A 16,307-nucleotide genomic window follows, 5' to 3' on the forward strand; every position below is an offset into this window, starting at 1 on the left:
CTGTTTATTAGTGCCTACCGGAAGGCAATGATCCATGTCCTCTAGGTTTAGGTTTGATTCAGCTCTGTCTCTCTCTCTCTCTCTCTTACTAGATCACAATATTTTTGCTAGGTCCTAATCCTTCAATTATCTATGTTCATGTTGTAATAGCATTTAGGGATGCTCTAGGCATTTTCTAATACAAATTGTACTTTTTGGCCTATCTTCCTCTTAAATTAACTTGCTTGCATCCCTGTGGCTCCAATGAACATTTCCATAAAGCTATTACATTGGGCCACTTTAGACATGTCAAGTCACCTTCCTCTTAACTTAACTTGCTTGCATCCCTGTGTGGTTCAAATGAACATTGCTATACACTAAAAGATAGGTTCACATATATAAACAAAATGTGCATAGTATACAGTAATAGAGACTGTCATGATCTCCTGGTTGTGGTCACCGACCCACAAGAGTCATGTTCATGATGATCTTGCTCCTCAAAAATACCATTTTGTGCTCTCTGGTTGAATTTTGTGTGTTCACTGCAATGGCTCCTTTACATGCATAGGAATGGGGGGGGGGGGGGGGGGGGGGGGGGAGAAAAAAATAAAAGCAGACCAATGAAAGGTGTTATCTTAAACGATGGGAATAAGCAGCAAGCATTGCTGGCTAGGCAATGTCACGAAGCCTGCTATATCTACTTTTAGTACAAACTTTTTAAATTGAGAACTTTGAGGGCTTTCCAGACGGAACCCCTGCCCATAAAAGAGGGGAATCTCCCCATCCAACACCAACCCTGTTCAATGGGCAGGGATGTGTCTGTAAAGACTCTCATTTATCATTGCTACCAATTAGGCACTAAATTAAGCATTGCATCATCAACACGATCTTTTTGGACTCAGCTCATACCAAGGAAAAATAAAAGGGGATTTACAGAGTTATGCCCTTGCACCAGGCTGGCTGACCTTTATTGCCCATCAGTTATGGACAAGGAAGATCCCTGATCTGTACTCCTGCCCATCTGCAAAGTCAGCAGAGGTGTATAGACAGCCTCATGGGGCGCGTACAGACTTACCCTCTTCCACCAACTTCAGGTGATCCTCACTACTCATGAGTTATTGCCAGGAGATCCCCCGTGATATGAAAGGTTTCCTAATCTCACCTAAGGATATTGCGCACACTTTTCCTCTGCTAAGTTTTGATTTTCCCAATTTCCCTTGTTCTCTCTCCTGAATTTATGGCCTATCCCCAAGTCTTTCCTTCGTTTCTCGCAAATTGTTTCATCAATTCTATTTACATCTACTATATAATGTTAATGACGTGCTGTTTCCTAACCATTTAGATTTCCTAGTTTCAAGCCATTTACATTTCCTAGTTTTAACCCATTTCTGTTTTATGCAAATATGCCATGGGGCAAAGCAAGGGAGGTCTGTAAACACCCTCACTAGACGAAAGACATTTTGGCATAGCAAAACTGTCATCAGGCTGCATCGCACAGCATGATGCACCCTCCTACTTAAACTTTTGCACATTATTAACAAGCCAAGAGATAACAATGTAGCAGGAATCCATGAAACTGAAAACTGGAAAACCCAATATGCACACATTGATTACTTGCTATGATACCTTCAAAGCAGAGAAATTCCCTTTTATTGTAGAGGGTAATATATTATCTATCAGGTGTTGAGGTTTGAGCTCATGCCCCCTTTTGGGAAAAGTGGTACGACAACCACTTTGGGAAATAACCTGCATACAACTGAACTAAAAAACCAGGAAAAAAAAATCAAATGTCACCCTATTGTAGCATCCAACAAGAAAAGAAACAATAAGCACATAACAGCTTCTTGCAAGAATATAAGGCCCTTTGCAGACATAGGTTGGTGGGGGAGGGATCTCACCCGTCCAGTGGGTGTGAAATGGTCTGTAAACACCCTAACTAGGCAGAAGATTTCACAGAAGCATCTAAGCAAGCACTTTTACAAACAGTCGAAATTTCTATTGGCATGAGAGGTTCAAAGCCTTGAGCAAATCAATTGGAATCGTAATAAAGCTCCCAAAGCTTAGTTAGTCTCCCTCCTTAACACCAGAAACAAAAAAAAAATGCCTAAGCACCAAGATATATCCAGTATCCTTAAAAGCTAGAAAAGCTAGACCAGATGAAAAATCATGTGCTTACATTGACCTGCCGGGAGGCATTCGGTACTTCCGGACAATGCTGAAACACATTAGAAATTTTATCCGAACTTTCTTTCGGCTCACTTCCATCTTCCTTTACAATAGAAGCATTGCTCTCATGTGAATGCGGCTCCTCCCTTGTAACACTTTTGTCCACTGGACACTTCTCTCTGTCTGCCTTCACCTCTGTAGGAGTTTTTGCTACTTCTGATATCTGCTCCTCTAAATCCAATTGGATAACCTCTGCAAATGTGTCAGCTGTGGTTTCTGTGTTCGGCTCCTTCACAGGTTCCGCCTCTTTGTCATCTTTTTCATCCAGAGAAGGCACAGGTAGCACCTCCTCAACAATTTTGACCTCACTCTTTCCCACATCTTCCATCACCTCATCTGTTTTTGAATCACTAGGTGGCGGAACTTCGTCTGGCAGCTCTTTGGGCTCTCCTTTCTCTTCAACTTTGGGTGCTTCCTCCACCTTGCTTTTTGGTCGTTTCCCTGGGGACCCACCTTCTGGACTATCCAGAGAAGGCCTGGTCTTCGAGCTAAGCCTCGAAGACCTCCTTGTCGGAGTCTCACCTGACAACAGGGGCATAGAATTGATGGTTTGGAAGAAGTGAACAGAAAAGGTATGCTAAAGTTTAAAAAAATAACAGTAGGGAGCTATACCTGTACTCCAGTCGAACTCAGATGCAGCAGGACCACCAGGATGACTCTTCAGATAACGGTCCAGTACTTTCTTAGATTTGATCTCCTCTCCATCTGGTGCCACAAAGTAAACATCTCTTTTGCTTGGAGTCGATCCCTTCTTGGAGGATGCAATCTGAATGACACCAAAAGATCACAAACTTTAAGGGCTCACAAAAATGCCTGCTGGCATGCTACATCACCAGATGTAAAAACAGAACCCTAGGGTTCACGCATGCTTCTTCGTGCTCTGAGTCGTGACTAACTTTCCATGGAGAGCATTGTTAGGTACATACACATGAAGGCCATCAAAAGAGATTCAAGATAGGATTGACTTAGTCAGGAAGGGAATAGACACTGGGACGCCTATTCTGTCATGTGGCAGAGCCAGGAGGATACTAGTACGAATGGGCCCACCACTAAGTCAACAATACTCGCAATGTGCTGTCCCATTCAAGTAGAGGCGGCAGCTACATCACACACACATCAGCCCATCTGAGAATATAAGGCAGGTATCCCCAGTGGTTTTGACCAGCACAGGCAGGGAAGGTGGCCCGCCGGGGACTGAAGGCACTGTACTTTAAAACACTCAAATTCTGCAACTATGCTACACTAAGCAGACTGCATCCTGAGTACACTGAGTATGCATAACGTATCGACTATTTCCTGAAATGCAGAAATCTTGACGTTTGACAGGAAACTACAATGCACCAGTGCCGCAACAGAACAGGCTGCAGGCTCAGCAGTTAAAAAACTAGCAAGTGTAAAGAACTTAGAAACACTTTAAAAGAAGAATTCCTTTAGAGCCCAACCAGTAGTCAAGCAGCCCTTAGGAGGCCACTGCAATCGAGAGATATGTTCATGAATGATGAATGCCACAAAATAACAATAAGGAAAAGTAGAATTTGCAGCAAGCATGCCTACAAGATGAGCCATCACCGAAAGAGAGGTAAGCCTAGTTGTCAGAGCAAGCTGCTAGAATCTGCATGCACAAACTGTGGCCTCCACCTACCTTATCTACTGGCACCTGCACATTGCTGCTTGTGTTTCCAGCCTGCCACATTCTAGCATTCGTGATGTCAAAGAAGGTACACATCTTTTGATGTCAAAGCAAGAAAACATCCCTCTTGCACCTAAATGGAGCCAGTTCTCATGAGCCCCCAGTTGCAATTGCGGTGGCCATTTTGACCACAACTGGTGGCTGAAGGGACCTCAGAAATTTTGTAAAGTCCCTTCCCCAACCCGGTAGCCATTCTTATCAAAGAACCTTGAAATGCTCAAACCCACGGCCTTGAAAATTCCAAAAACCCTCAAAATCTTCTGCAAAACTGGCTCAGAAGCTGGTGCAGTAGTGCTGCCAGGGCATTTGATACAATTGAGCCTCCAGCTTGGTTAAAGGATCACCAATTTCCATCTGTATGGCATGGGCATGTGTCAGTTTTTCCGTGCAGACTGTACGGACACGTTGCTTTCTGCCCCGGCGTGCCTTCTTCTGTCCGTACAGCATTTGTGACTACATAAAAACAGTGCGGCTTGGCTGTAACCACTGAAATTCAGCTCAGAAACGTCACACTGGTAGCTTGAATTTTCTAAGTAAGTTTTTTGTGTTATTTAGCCCAAAAAAATGAAGGTGCTTCCAAGCATGTCCAGATTCCAAGAATTTTATTTCACCCAAAATACAGAATTAAGAAAATTTTCCCTTCAAAAAAACTTTCAAACGAAATTTCACCACAAGGCACAAATTTCAATGGAAATTTGAGCTTGGTGGGCAAAGGGTGTTCAGGGGCATGGACTTTGAGACGAAATTGCAGAAGAATTTGAGGAATTCTGCTAGGAATTTATGCTGGATTCGAGCAATTGTATGAGAAAGGGGAGAAATTGAAACCAAAGTGTGAGCAAAAAGGGTTTTTAAAAATGATGGAACCTTTTTCCGCCAGCCTGAGGGGGCGATGAGCTCCGGGGAGGTCTTGTGATCAGGAGTGCCGATGAAGGGCGGAGCGTCCTGCTCGGGGGTGCCCACTGGGTCTGGAGAAGCCATGGCCAAGGAGAAGAAGGGGGGGTTACAGATAGAAATTAGGGCAAAGGGGAAAGAGGGGAAAGAAGGAAAAGAGAGGGGAGAGGGCAGGGAGTTGTAGAAGAAGGAATGGCTGTGAGGGAGAAAAGGGGAGCAGAAAGAGGGAGCGGGAAACAATGATGTGATTCCCAGAGAGGGGGGGAGAGGGAGAGAGAGCGAGATATATATTTTGACAAATTTGATGGCTCTTTGATGTCCGCCAGCTCTTTTTGCAATTGGGCTACGGGCCACGGCTTCTCTCTCTCACTCTGTGTGCAGAGCTTCACAGTAAGTACGTTGCCATAAAGGGCGCTCGCTCTCTCTTTCTCTCTCTAACTCTCTCAGCTTCACAGTAAGTACCTTGCCATAAAGGGCCCGCTCTGTCTCTCTCTCCCTGTCGCAATTAGGATTTAGGCTATGGCTACGTGAAACCCTCCCCCTCTCTCTCTCTCTCCCCCGTCACAATTCACAAGTCAAATGTATTTGTGAACATAGGATATCATGTATAATAATGTGCATATGAATTGAGAGTACATATGGTTATTATATGGTGTCTGACCATATGCATTTACTGCTGCGCAGAAAGTGTACGTACACACACAACTTTCGAAGTTCGAACGCTCCAGAGAGCAGAGATCAAAAGGCTGATTAGTGGATGTGTGTGCATGCCAGTGTTGTCTACCGAACTATTGCTCATTAGCCTTCCTGTGTGCGCGCGCACTGTGTGCATAGAATGACCATAATGATTGATCAATTGAACTCTCTCTCTTCCTTTCTTCTCCGACAAGTACCCACCACAGTACCCATCCACTGTTCCACACACTCCAAAGTGCCAGCCCCAAGCCCCCTGGGCCCTGGCCCCTCCGTGCTCACTGATTTCTACAACGGCCCCAAGAGCGAAGAGCTTCAAACCGAGGCTCCAACCCCCATAAACTCTCTCTCTCTCTCTCTCTCTCTCTCTCTCTCTCTCTCTGCGCCGATGCACACCCATGCTAATGGACACATTGATCACCTCATAGATTGAAACTAAATCCCCACATGGTATAATAACCCTTCACAACAAGTTATCTTTCAAGTCATCCTATAGTGTAGTAGAGAACGCGAACATCGAGAGATTAGCGTTGCGCAAAAATCAGTGGTTAGGGTTTGCTGGTGCATGCCGCTCAGGTGGCAACGTTACCTCCCTTATGTGCGAGTCCCCTTTGAGAAACAACTGAAGCATGGGGCCCTCCGAGGTGGCATTGATGCCACCTGTGCGCGCAGAAACTGACAACACACCCATTATGCAAGAGACAGTTGCACATGATATCTGCATGGGGCTTTATGAACCCGCTCATATGTTGACAAGCTCGTACTACTGTGATGCGAGAAAACCATGCGTGAGCTCCAACAAATGGTCACACGAAAACTCCGCACCACAAGCCCAAATCGTCTATGCCCCCTCCTTCGAGAAGTCTTTGCACTCCAAGATCGGACCGCATCTACTCAGAGTCCAAGTGAGATAGTGAATGTGGGGCGTTCATGTATTTCATTGGGAGAGTCACCACAAACGATGAGTGGCACGCAACGGGCATGCATCTTGTGTGGGACAGACATAACGACACTCCTGATGAAGTGGAACTTATCACCCCTGACAACATCAAATTCGTCATGGCTATTGAGTTCGACGCCTTTCTGTATTCTTGCTACAAGTGTAAGGGAGCCGCCCACTTTGCAAAAGAATGTCCCCACAAGCTAGATAGCTCCTCCCCCTATGCATCTCAGCGGCAAAAGAATGTCCCCACAAGCTATATAGCTCCTCCCCCTATGCGTCTCAGCGGAGCAAGCAACCCAAGTCATCCCCTCTCCCGTCCAAGGAAGCGGCTAAGTCAGATCTTGAACCCTCTCCCCCTAAAAACACTGCCATGGACATAGAAGCAGAATCATCTCGTAAGCATGAGCGCTCACCATCCAGAGAGAGGACTATCGCTCGAGTTATGAAGGTAAGCCCTCTATCTTCAAAACCCCTTCTACTATCAAAGAAAATTCCCTCTCAAGAAGCTCTGGCTCGGGCAAAGGCTCACTCAAGAAGGAGGCCAGATCTTGAGCCTTAGAAGTTTCAAAACAGTATGCAATTCTTGAGAACCCTTGATCAGGATGGTCACCCCTGCAATCCCTCCATTAGATTCATGCCTCATCAAACATGCAAAATCCTCTCCTATCATGTGAGAGGCCTCTACTCGCATAAGAAAAAGGAATGATGTAGGCTATGGTACAAATATAACCCATACTTTCTATGTTTGCAAGAACTGAAAACTAGTAAACGATACATAGCTCCATCTCGGCAAAGGTGGAACTATTGGCTTCATTAACGCTCCCCATGGGTGGTGGCATGGGGAGCGTTAACACTCCATCTCAACGAGAGTGGAACTATTGGCTTCATTAGCCATCTATGTCAAAGACAAATGGGAACTGCAGAATGTATTCAGCCACAACGATGGTACATTCCTCTTGGTAAAGGTAAGATCTGATAACATAAGTCTAGCTATATGGTATCCTGGTGGATGACTTCAACATGGTTGAAGACCCCTTGAACAGATCTCATGCCAAAACTGACATGTGTGCTGAGTTTGAGGGTACGACTCTTGGCATACCCTCAAGCAAACATGCAAAATAGCATATGCCAAAGAACTCTCAGAGAGCATTGATGTAAGGATGTACACGTGGAGTAACAAACAACTCCCCCGGCCTAGTGGTGGTCTTGCCCTCCCCTTTAGGTGAAACTAAGTCCGAAAACCATAACCTCTTACCATGCCCCCCTTATCTTGCACCTTGAGGTGCAAGGATGGGAGCCCACCAACACTGTCCCCTTTCCCTATATGATGAATGTTAAGATGTTGGGGTCCCATGAATTTGATGCAGGCATCCAACATGCCTGGACATATACCAAGTCAAGGGGGCCTAGGGAGAAACTCCCAAGCCCAATGGGACCGGTGCATCGGGTATGCTGTCAAATTCTATAAAAAGCATGGCCGAGGAGAGGCTAGTAGAACAAGGGAGCGCAAAGGAAGAGTAGAACAGCTAAGGCAAAACCTATACACAACTACAAGCTTTGCTACATGGATCAATAGGACAAGGTTACCCACTTGCCCCACTTTGTTTTCTATGGTGACTAAACCCATGTTAGCTAATGTGCGATGCTATCAAAGAACGGGGCCTCATCAAAGGCCTCAGCCTCCTAGACACCACATTAGGGGAATTTCGGACTCAACTTAGGGCCCTCTAAGAAGTGCCAACTAAGCTTAGAGAGAGAGAATCCAAAAAGCCTAAAAAATAAGGTGAAATTGATTTTGGCGTATTTTCTCTTGGTATTTTCTTGAGATATAGAAGATATATTTCTATTCTTAAATGTACATAAAAATGATAGAATATTGCTAGTTCTCGAAGTCTTCAATCTGTTCATGTACTATATGTTCTACTACGTGAACAATGAACTGGTCAATTCTCTAAGTTTAATGGCTTATATCTCAAAATCTCTACATACAAGCCGAAATAGAACATTTCTTGAAATTTGAACTAAGGATCATTCAAAAATAGTTCGAGTTCCCTCCTTGCAAGAAATTTCACCTCAAATTTCGAAGGTTTTCGACTTCTCTCCCTACAAGAAACTTTACCTCAAATTTCGAAGTTATTACATATCAAAGTTTGCAGGTATTGGTGCCTTTAAAATCAAGGTTTTTCTTGCAAATTAGTTGGACTCTTTATTTCTTTTTACTATTTTGGCACCTTTCTCTTTCCATTCAGATTTTTTTACTAATCAAGAGCAAGGAGGAACACAGAGAGAATCAAGAGGATGGCAGAGGGATCAAGAGTAGGGAGGAATACAGAGAAAAGAGACATTTACAACCTGCACATCAAGTTTGAACATGAATACGAACCTCTAAGTAAGAGAAATAAACCTAATACTTTGTGTACTGCTTCTAAAGGAATGTTGAGGATGCAAGGGAAGAAAAACATAGATTTATGGATTGATGGGAGGTTATATCCAAAAGACCCTTTTACAAACTCCACACCCCCATTTAGGCATACGACATCTCTGCTTAACTTTGTTGGAGATGGCTATAATGGGCTTCTAGGATATACACATCATTTGGAAGCAACAAGCAATGTTCTTAAATTAGAAAGAGATTTGTTTGAGAAGGAGAACATTCATTTGAAGAAAACCATGGAGCATTGTGTGCAGAAGTTATTAAGCAACAAGGAAACCATTTCAGGGCTTGAAAAATAAATGTCTGAATTAAGACATAAGCTGACCTCATTAGGTCTCCGTAAACGACAAAAACAACTAAGGGATATTGAGCAAATGAAGCTAGGAGGTGGTGGCATCAAGAAGAGAATACATGCAATCAAGTAAGCTCCTTTCTATTAACTGGTTTATTGTTTCTATTGTGATATTTTATGAATAGCAATCATTATTGCAAATGTTCATGTATGTCAATTTTTGCATTTCAATATGATATCAGATCATTATTGCACCCTGATATTTTATGAATAGCAATCATTATTGCATATGTTTATGTATGTCAATTTCTGCATTTCAATATGATATCAGATCATTATTGCACCCTGATAAAGAATCAACGACAGAATCTTCTGGCGTACATTTAAGTCTTCTTTTAGATCACCAGTATGCAGAAGCACTGATGAACGAGAAGAAATATAAGGTCGTCTCAGAAAAGCAAATAGATGACTTTTTCAAAGATAATCAACTCAATCCACAAGACATCCAGGCAATACTTGATGAGGCTGGTATATCACACAGAGGGTACTCAGCCATTTATAAGACTTTACAGGAAAAGATGAAGGATTCTAGTATAAAAGGATCGTTATTGTCAAATCCTTCTTTGGTAAAAAAATGCGTAAACAAGTAAACGAAGAGGTACTGCAAGCACTAGGAACCCCATTTCATATTGAAGACACCTATGCTGCACCAACAGCAGATGTGGTCTACAATAGATACAATAATATTTTCTACGACTTGGAGGCCTTACAATCATATGTTGTTCAATTGTTTGAAGTTACTCTTGAAGAATGTGATGGTGTCCTCAAATTTGTGCTAAAGCTTGATGAGTGTCAAATTGTGAAGGAGAGAAAGTTAGAAAGGGTTACCATCACACTAATGAAACAGGGCACTTGATACATCTATTCTAAAAGATGATCCTAGATGGTTTAGTGTTTAAGCTGAAAATAATATGTTGTCCTTTGGGATCGTTTGAAGTAAAATTTATTAGACTCGGATATATTTGTGAAAAAAGAATTACATATAAAAAACACTAATGGGTGTTGCATTCCTATGTTTCTTATGTATTACAGGTAGAATCAGAGAATTTTGATGTTCTGCATTGGGTCTTTCATAAGACATCGATACTTGAGATCATCAGAGAAATGGTAAAATCTTGGATGTGGAAGGCACGGGACAATATAAGGTGGAGTGGCATATGGCGGGTGATCTTAAAACTCTGAAATGTATGCACAATGTGTCAAAGGGTGCCAATTCAAAAAGTCCCTGCTTATATTGCATGTGCAGTACAAAGGTGTTTGATAAGAGGTATTGGAAGAAGGCACCGGATAGGCACTTGCGGATAGGCACTTGAAAGACCCAAACTTCAAGCCAATTCTCGATATTCCATTGTCAAGTGTCCACATTTGTACAATGCATGCTCTTTGCAGAATAATTGAAAAACTCTTATTTTTATACATATGTTTTGCATGGACTCTATAGCCCAATACAGCAAAGGTTACATCCATCAAAGCACTAGAGAAAGTTCTATCAGACATTGGTTTGCATGGTGGACATGCAAAAATTGAACAAGATGAAAAAAGGTCTAAGGATGGGAAGAATGTACCTAAGAAACCTTCCATTGGGGGTGTTAAAGCAAGAAGGTTTCTATTTGAACCAACACCAGAAGGTCATAGAAGAAGACAATCATTGCAGATCATAAAATACTGTAAGATCCCCGTCCCCACCGCGCAACGGATTCTGGGTGCTAGCAGCGAAAGTAGCACATCTTGCGTGGGGCAGGGTCCTACACTCGGGGCCTCGCCCACCACGGATATCCGAACAGGTGACTAATTCCTCGGTTCTTCCAAAACCGAACTTAGAAAAACTTCCCTTACTCAAAAAGCACAGGCGATTCCTCCAGGATAAAATTTTACTCTAACGTAGTCAGGGTCATTACTGACCAAACTGATCCAACCGAACCTAAAGTCACTTGGTCAGATCAAGGAAGAAACTTGCACTTGGATCATAGAGATCAACACTTTTTTCCCCATCGAGAGGCACAGCCGTTGGTTCCTTTTTCCATAGAACAATTACTATCCGGGATTTACTTCATCTAGCGTACTATAATAGAAATTGAGTCTCAATTTACGGATCCATCACTCCAGCCAACCGCCCAACCACTGTAGTGATGGGATCCAATTTAGAATTTGGTTAGGTTTTGTCCCGGGTACTAGGGAAAAGAGTTCCCAAGTCCCCTAGCCGGAAGTTCATGCAAAAGTAAAACTAGTCACACCACTTACACACCCAATATGAAATTGTCTTTTTCTCAGCATCAGCTAACTTTAAAACAATCCTTTAATGAAACCATTATGTCACTGATCACAATCCTCAAAATCTCTGGTTGAATCCATATTTCCAATCATTCATTCATCGGTGTACTTATGGCATCATTGGCAACCAGAACGCTCACCACCTGTTCACTCAGGGGCCTTTTCGATAGTTCCTAGCTCATAGTAACTAGCAATATATTCACATAACAAAATGGAATCTCCATGGAAGATCAGCAAGATCAACCAATAGATCCATATAAAAGAGCCATGAACTCATCCGTTGAGGACCAGCAAGGTCAATCAACCAGATCCATGTCCGGTTTCAGAAAACAACTCTTACTTCTTATTCCAATATCTTCCACGACGCACGTGTGGGTATCTTCAGCGACCCAGAGCCCGAGCACCGTATGGTCAGCACCCTCTAGGATCCTTCGCAGGTCACCTAGCGCTTCACTCATAGGCTGCTTCCTTGGTCCCTCATCCACCGTACCGGAAGCTCACCATTTAAATCGAATCGAGGCTGGTCAAGACCTCGGTCGACCTTGCTACACGAGATGTCCTCCATTGACTCTCCGTCTCAGCAATTGCAACTTTATCAGTTAGGTCTCCACGACCTTAATCACAAGACGGTCAAAATGCTTCCCCAATATTCTTGACATAAAACAGTCATTTACAAACAGTTTACAAATACAGTTTCTATAATGAACTCTCATCTTTCCACATTATCCTTCATCAATCCACATTACTTATTCCACATTCCATTCATATGTGTACTCATTCTTATCCAATCACATCATTTTCCATCTCATCACATCAGATTCATTCACATCACATATCATTTATTCACATCCCAATTCACATGCCATCACATCTCATCCATTCACTCATATATCGACGTCACATCATTTCACATACACATTCGCATTCATTATTCCACATACACATCCACATTCGTACTTCCACATCCATACATCCACTTCCACATCCGCATTCATACATACATATCCATATCCACATCCATACATCCACTTCCACATGCATACATCCACATCCACATCCACATCCATACATTCATTTCCACATTCACATCTACATCCATACATCCATTTTCACACCCACATCCACATTCATACATCCACATTCATACATCCACATCCACATCTACATCCACATTAATACATCCACATTCACATTCATACATCCACATCCACATTCACATTCATACATCCACATCCACATCTACATTCATACATCCGCACATCCACATTTACATTCATACATCCACATCTACATTTATACATCCACACTTCCATTTCCACATCCACACATCCACATTCACATTCATACATCCATATCCACATTCACATTTATACATCCATTTCCACATCCACATTCATACATCCACATCCATACATCCATTTCCACATCCACATTCATACATCCACATCCACACATCCACATCCATATCCACACATCCACATCCATACATCCACATTCACATCTACATCCATACATCCATTTCCACATCCACATTCATACATCCACATCCACATCCACATCCACATCCCCACATCCACATCCATACATCCACATCCACATTCATACATCCACACTTTCATTTCCACATCCACACATCCACATTCACATTCATACATCCACATCCACATTCATACATCCACACTTCCATTTCCACATCCACACATCCACATTCACATTCATACATCCACATCCATATCCACATTCATACATCCACACTTCCATTTTCACATCCACACATCCACATTCACATTCATGCATCCACATCCACATCCGCATTCACATTCATACATCCACATCCACATTCATACATCCACACTTTCATTTCCACATCCACATTCACATTCATACATCCACATCCACATTCACATTCATACATCCACATCCATACTTATCACATACATATACATCTTTCCTTTCCCATACATCCTTCACATACATACATCTACATCCATTCTTTCACATACACATTTCACATCCTCATATCTATTTATAGAATACAAGAGAATTCTTATTTTTGATATAAGATTTCTTTACGCATCTATTTATGCATAAATTCCATTTTAAGGAGAATAACACTTTCGAAATAAAAATCAATCTTTTATGCATCTTCCTATGCATAATTTCATTTTAAATGAGAATGACACTTTTGAATTGAAATTCAATCTTTTATGCATCTTCTCATGCATAAAATCAAAATTGATGAAAATAACTCTTTTGAACTAAAAATAGATTTCTTTATGCATCTTTCTATGCATAAAATCAAAATTGATGAGAATAACACTTTTGGGTTAAAATAAATTCTTTATGCATCTTTCCATGCATAAATCCAATTTAGTAAGAATTACACTTTTAGAATAAAAGAATTTCTCTTATGCATCTAATTTATGCATAAAATCATTTATGATGAAAATCACACTTTTAATATAAAAAAATATCTTTTATGCATATGTTTATGCATACAAATCATTTATGATGAAAATCACTCTTTTAATATAAAAGAATTTCTTTTATGCATCTAATTTATGCATAAAATCATTTATGATGAAAATCACACTTTTAATATAAAAAAATATCTTTTATGCATATGTTTATGCATACAAATCATTTATGATGAAAATCACTCTTTTAATATAAAAGAATTTCTTTTATGCATCTAATTTATGCATAAAATCATTTATGATGAAAATCACTCTTTTGAATTAAAAATAAAATTCTTTATGCATCTTTCTATGCATAAAATAAAAACTGATGAAAATAACACTTTTTGGATTAATTTAAATTCTTTATGCATCTATCCATGCATAAATCCAATTTAGTAGGAATTACACTTTTAGAATAAAAAAGTAAAACTTATTTTTACACAATTTTAGAAAATTTTGCCATAATCTCCTTTGTATGGCTGACCATTTTTCAATTTTTAACTTTCTAAAATCAACTAGAATTTCACCAAGAGTATTTAATTCATTCTAATGTAAGCCATTTCTACTTATTTAAGAGAAACATTATGAAAAACTTGATTTTATCCATTAATCATTCATCTAGGATAAAGAATGGTTGGATTTACTAAAGAAGAGAGAGGAATGCCTTTTTTCAATGAGGCATAACATCATTTTCATTTTAGAGAAGACAAAAATCATAAAAACCATTAAAATTAAGCATAAATGAGAATTTATGTATTTCCTTACTACCATTCATCAATTAACTTCAATAGCATTAAAAAGCCATTCTAATTAAGCTTCTCAAGCTTCAGAGGGGTTGAGAAGAGAGAAATATTGAGAAATTATGAAAAAAGATTAAAATTCACAGTTTACCTTACAAATTGCTTGATTCTTTGATCACGGTAGAGGCCCCCAACCAATCAATTGGTTTGGTGTGTTGATGGAGCCACCATTGAAGATTGAAGAAGGAGGGAAGCTCCAATTTCTTCAATTTGGAGAGAATTTTAGAGAATAGTAAAAATTATCATTATTTCAGCATAATTCTGGCATAGTATAATTCTCCTATTTTTTTTACAAAGGACTCAGGTTCTATTTATAGGAGAGGAGGCTCTAACCAAGACCAACTGATTTCTAGAATTTTCCAGATTCAGTTTGGTTAAATTTGGACTAGATTTGGACCTAGTTTGGTTCCTTTTTGATTCGGTTTTGATTCGGTTTGATCCAAGAGAGAGGAGAGATAAAAATATCACATTATTTTTGAGTTTAAAACTCATTCAAGCATGTGAAGTAGGCGCCTCCTTGAAGGGACTCCCCTTCCTTACAAGTGTCAAAATGAAATCATTATACCCAAAATATCTCATTTTTTTAGTAATACTCATAGTTTTTTACTAATAACCCTTGTACATAGTCAACTCTTCATCTTATGTGAGCATTTACTCATTTTTGGGTATTTTTCTTTTACAAATTGGATTTATCTCCTCCCCACACATGGATTGATCTTATTGGCCCATAGGAACCTTAATTTAAAATTTTGAAAAAATCTTGACCCTCAGGATAAGGCCTTTTGAGCAGATTATACTTGATTTCTAATGCACCTTCTGTTTCAGGGGAACTTATATTAATAAGATGAAAAATTTTGAGCTTCTGTTTTAGGGGAACTTATATTAATAAGATGAAAAATTTTTCTATCCAAAAATATTCAAAATCTGAATAACCTCTTTCTAGAATATTTTCTCTCTCTAGGCCAAAACAGGCATAAACAAGATCTTTTATATTTCTGAAGAGGGGATTGATTACAGGGGAAGATACTGGACATCCTGAGAGGCTGGGGAGGAATCTTACAAATACAACAGATGGAAGTGCGTTCACAATGCAGTAGTAGACCATGCAGACAATGGTCAAGCAAGAACACGGAAAGCCAAGGTGTGGAAATCTCTAGACACTATGTTTAAGTTCTGTGACAAGAAAGTGTGGACGAAAGAGGACCATGAGATATTTCAAACAGTGCTAGATGAGTTCAAGAGATCAATGATTGATGCATGGACGGATCAACACATCACCCACCATATGGTATTAGATTGATTATGCATTGAACTAGTTTTTATACTGTATATTAAAAAATATACTAATTAATGTATTCTTTTATTCTCTTGAAGCATATTATATACCACCATACCCCTTGGTTTGTAAAGAAGTATGGTAGTTTATCAATATGGTCAATCTAGGGAATGGAGAAAACACATTATCAAGCATGCTCCGGGTATTAGAGGAACTAGTTTTTATACTGTATATTAAAAAATATACTAATTAATGTATTCTTTTATTCTCTTGAAGCATATTATATACCATCA

General features: G+C 40.3%; 1 protein-coding gene across 1 annotated transcript; it reads right to left on the bottom strand.

Annotated features, from left to right (window-relative positions):
• Positions 1-1,953: 1,953 nt before the first annotated feature.
• LOC147628214 (uncharacterized) lies at positions 1,954-5,055 on the bottom strand. The gene is made up of 3 exons (XM_086813276.1): positions 4,760-5,055; positions 2,818-2,971; positions 1,954-2,727 (listed from the first exon to the last, which is right to left on the bottom strand). Exons 1-3 carry the CDS (start codon positions 4,871-4,873, stop codon positions 2,144-2,146), a joined length of 852 nt encoding a protein of 283 aa, XP_086669402.1. The 5' UTR covers positions 4,874-5,055; the 3' UTR covers positions 1,954-2,143.
• Positions 5,056-16,307: the final 11,252 nt, after the last annotated feature.

This window comes from Cibotium barometz, chromosome 19, assembly GCF_041138505.1.
Source record: "Cibotium barometz isolate CiBa-2024 chromosome 19, ASM4113850v1, whole genome shotgun sequence".
Lineage (NCBI taxonomy): Eukaryota > Viridiplantae > Streptophyta > Polypodiopsida > Cyatheales > Cibotiaceae > Cibotium > Cibotium barometz.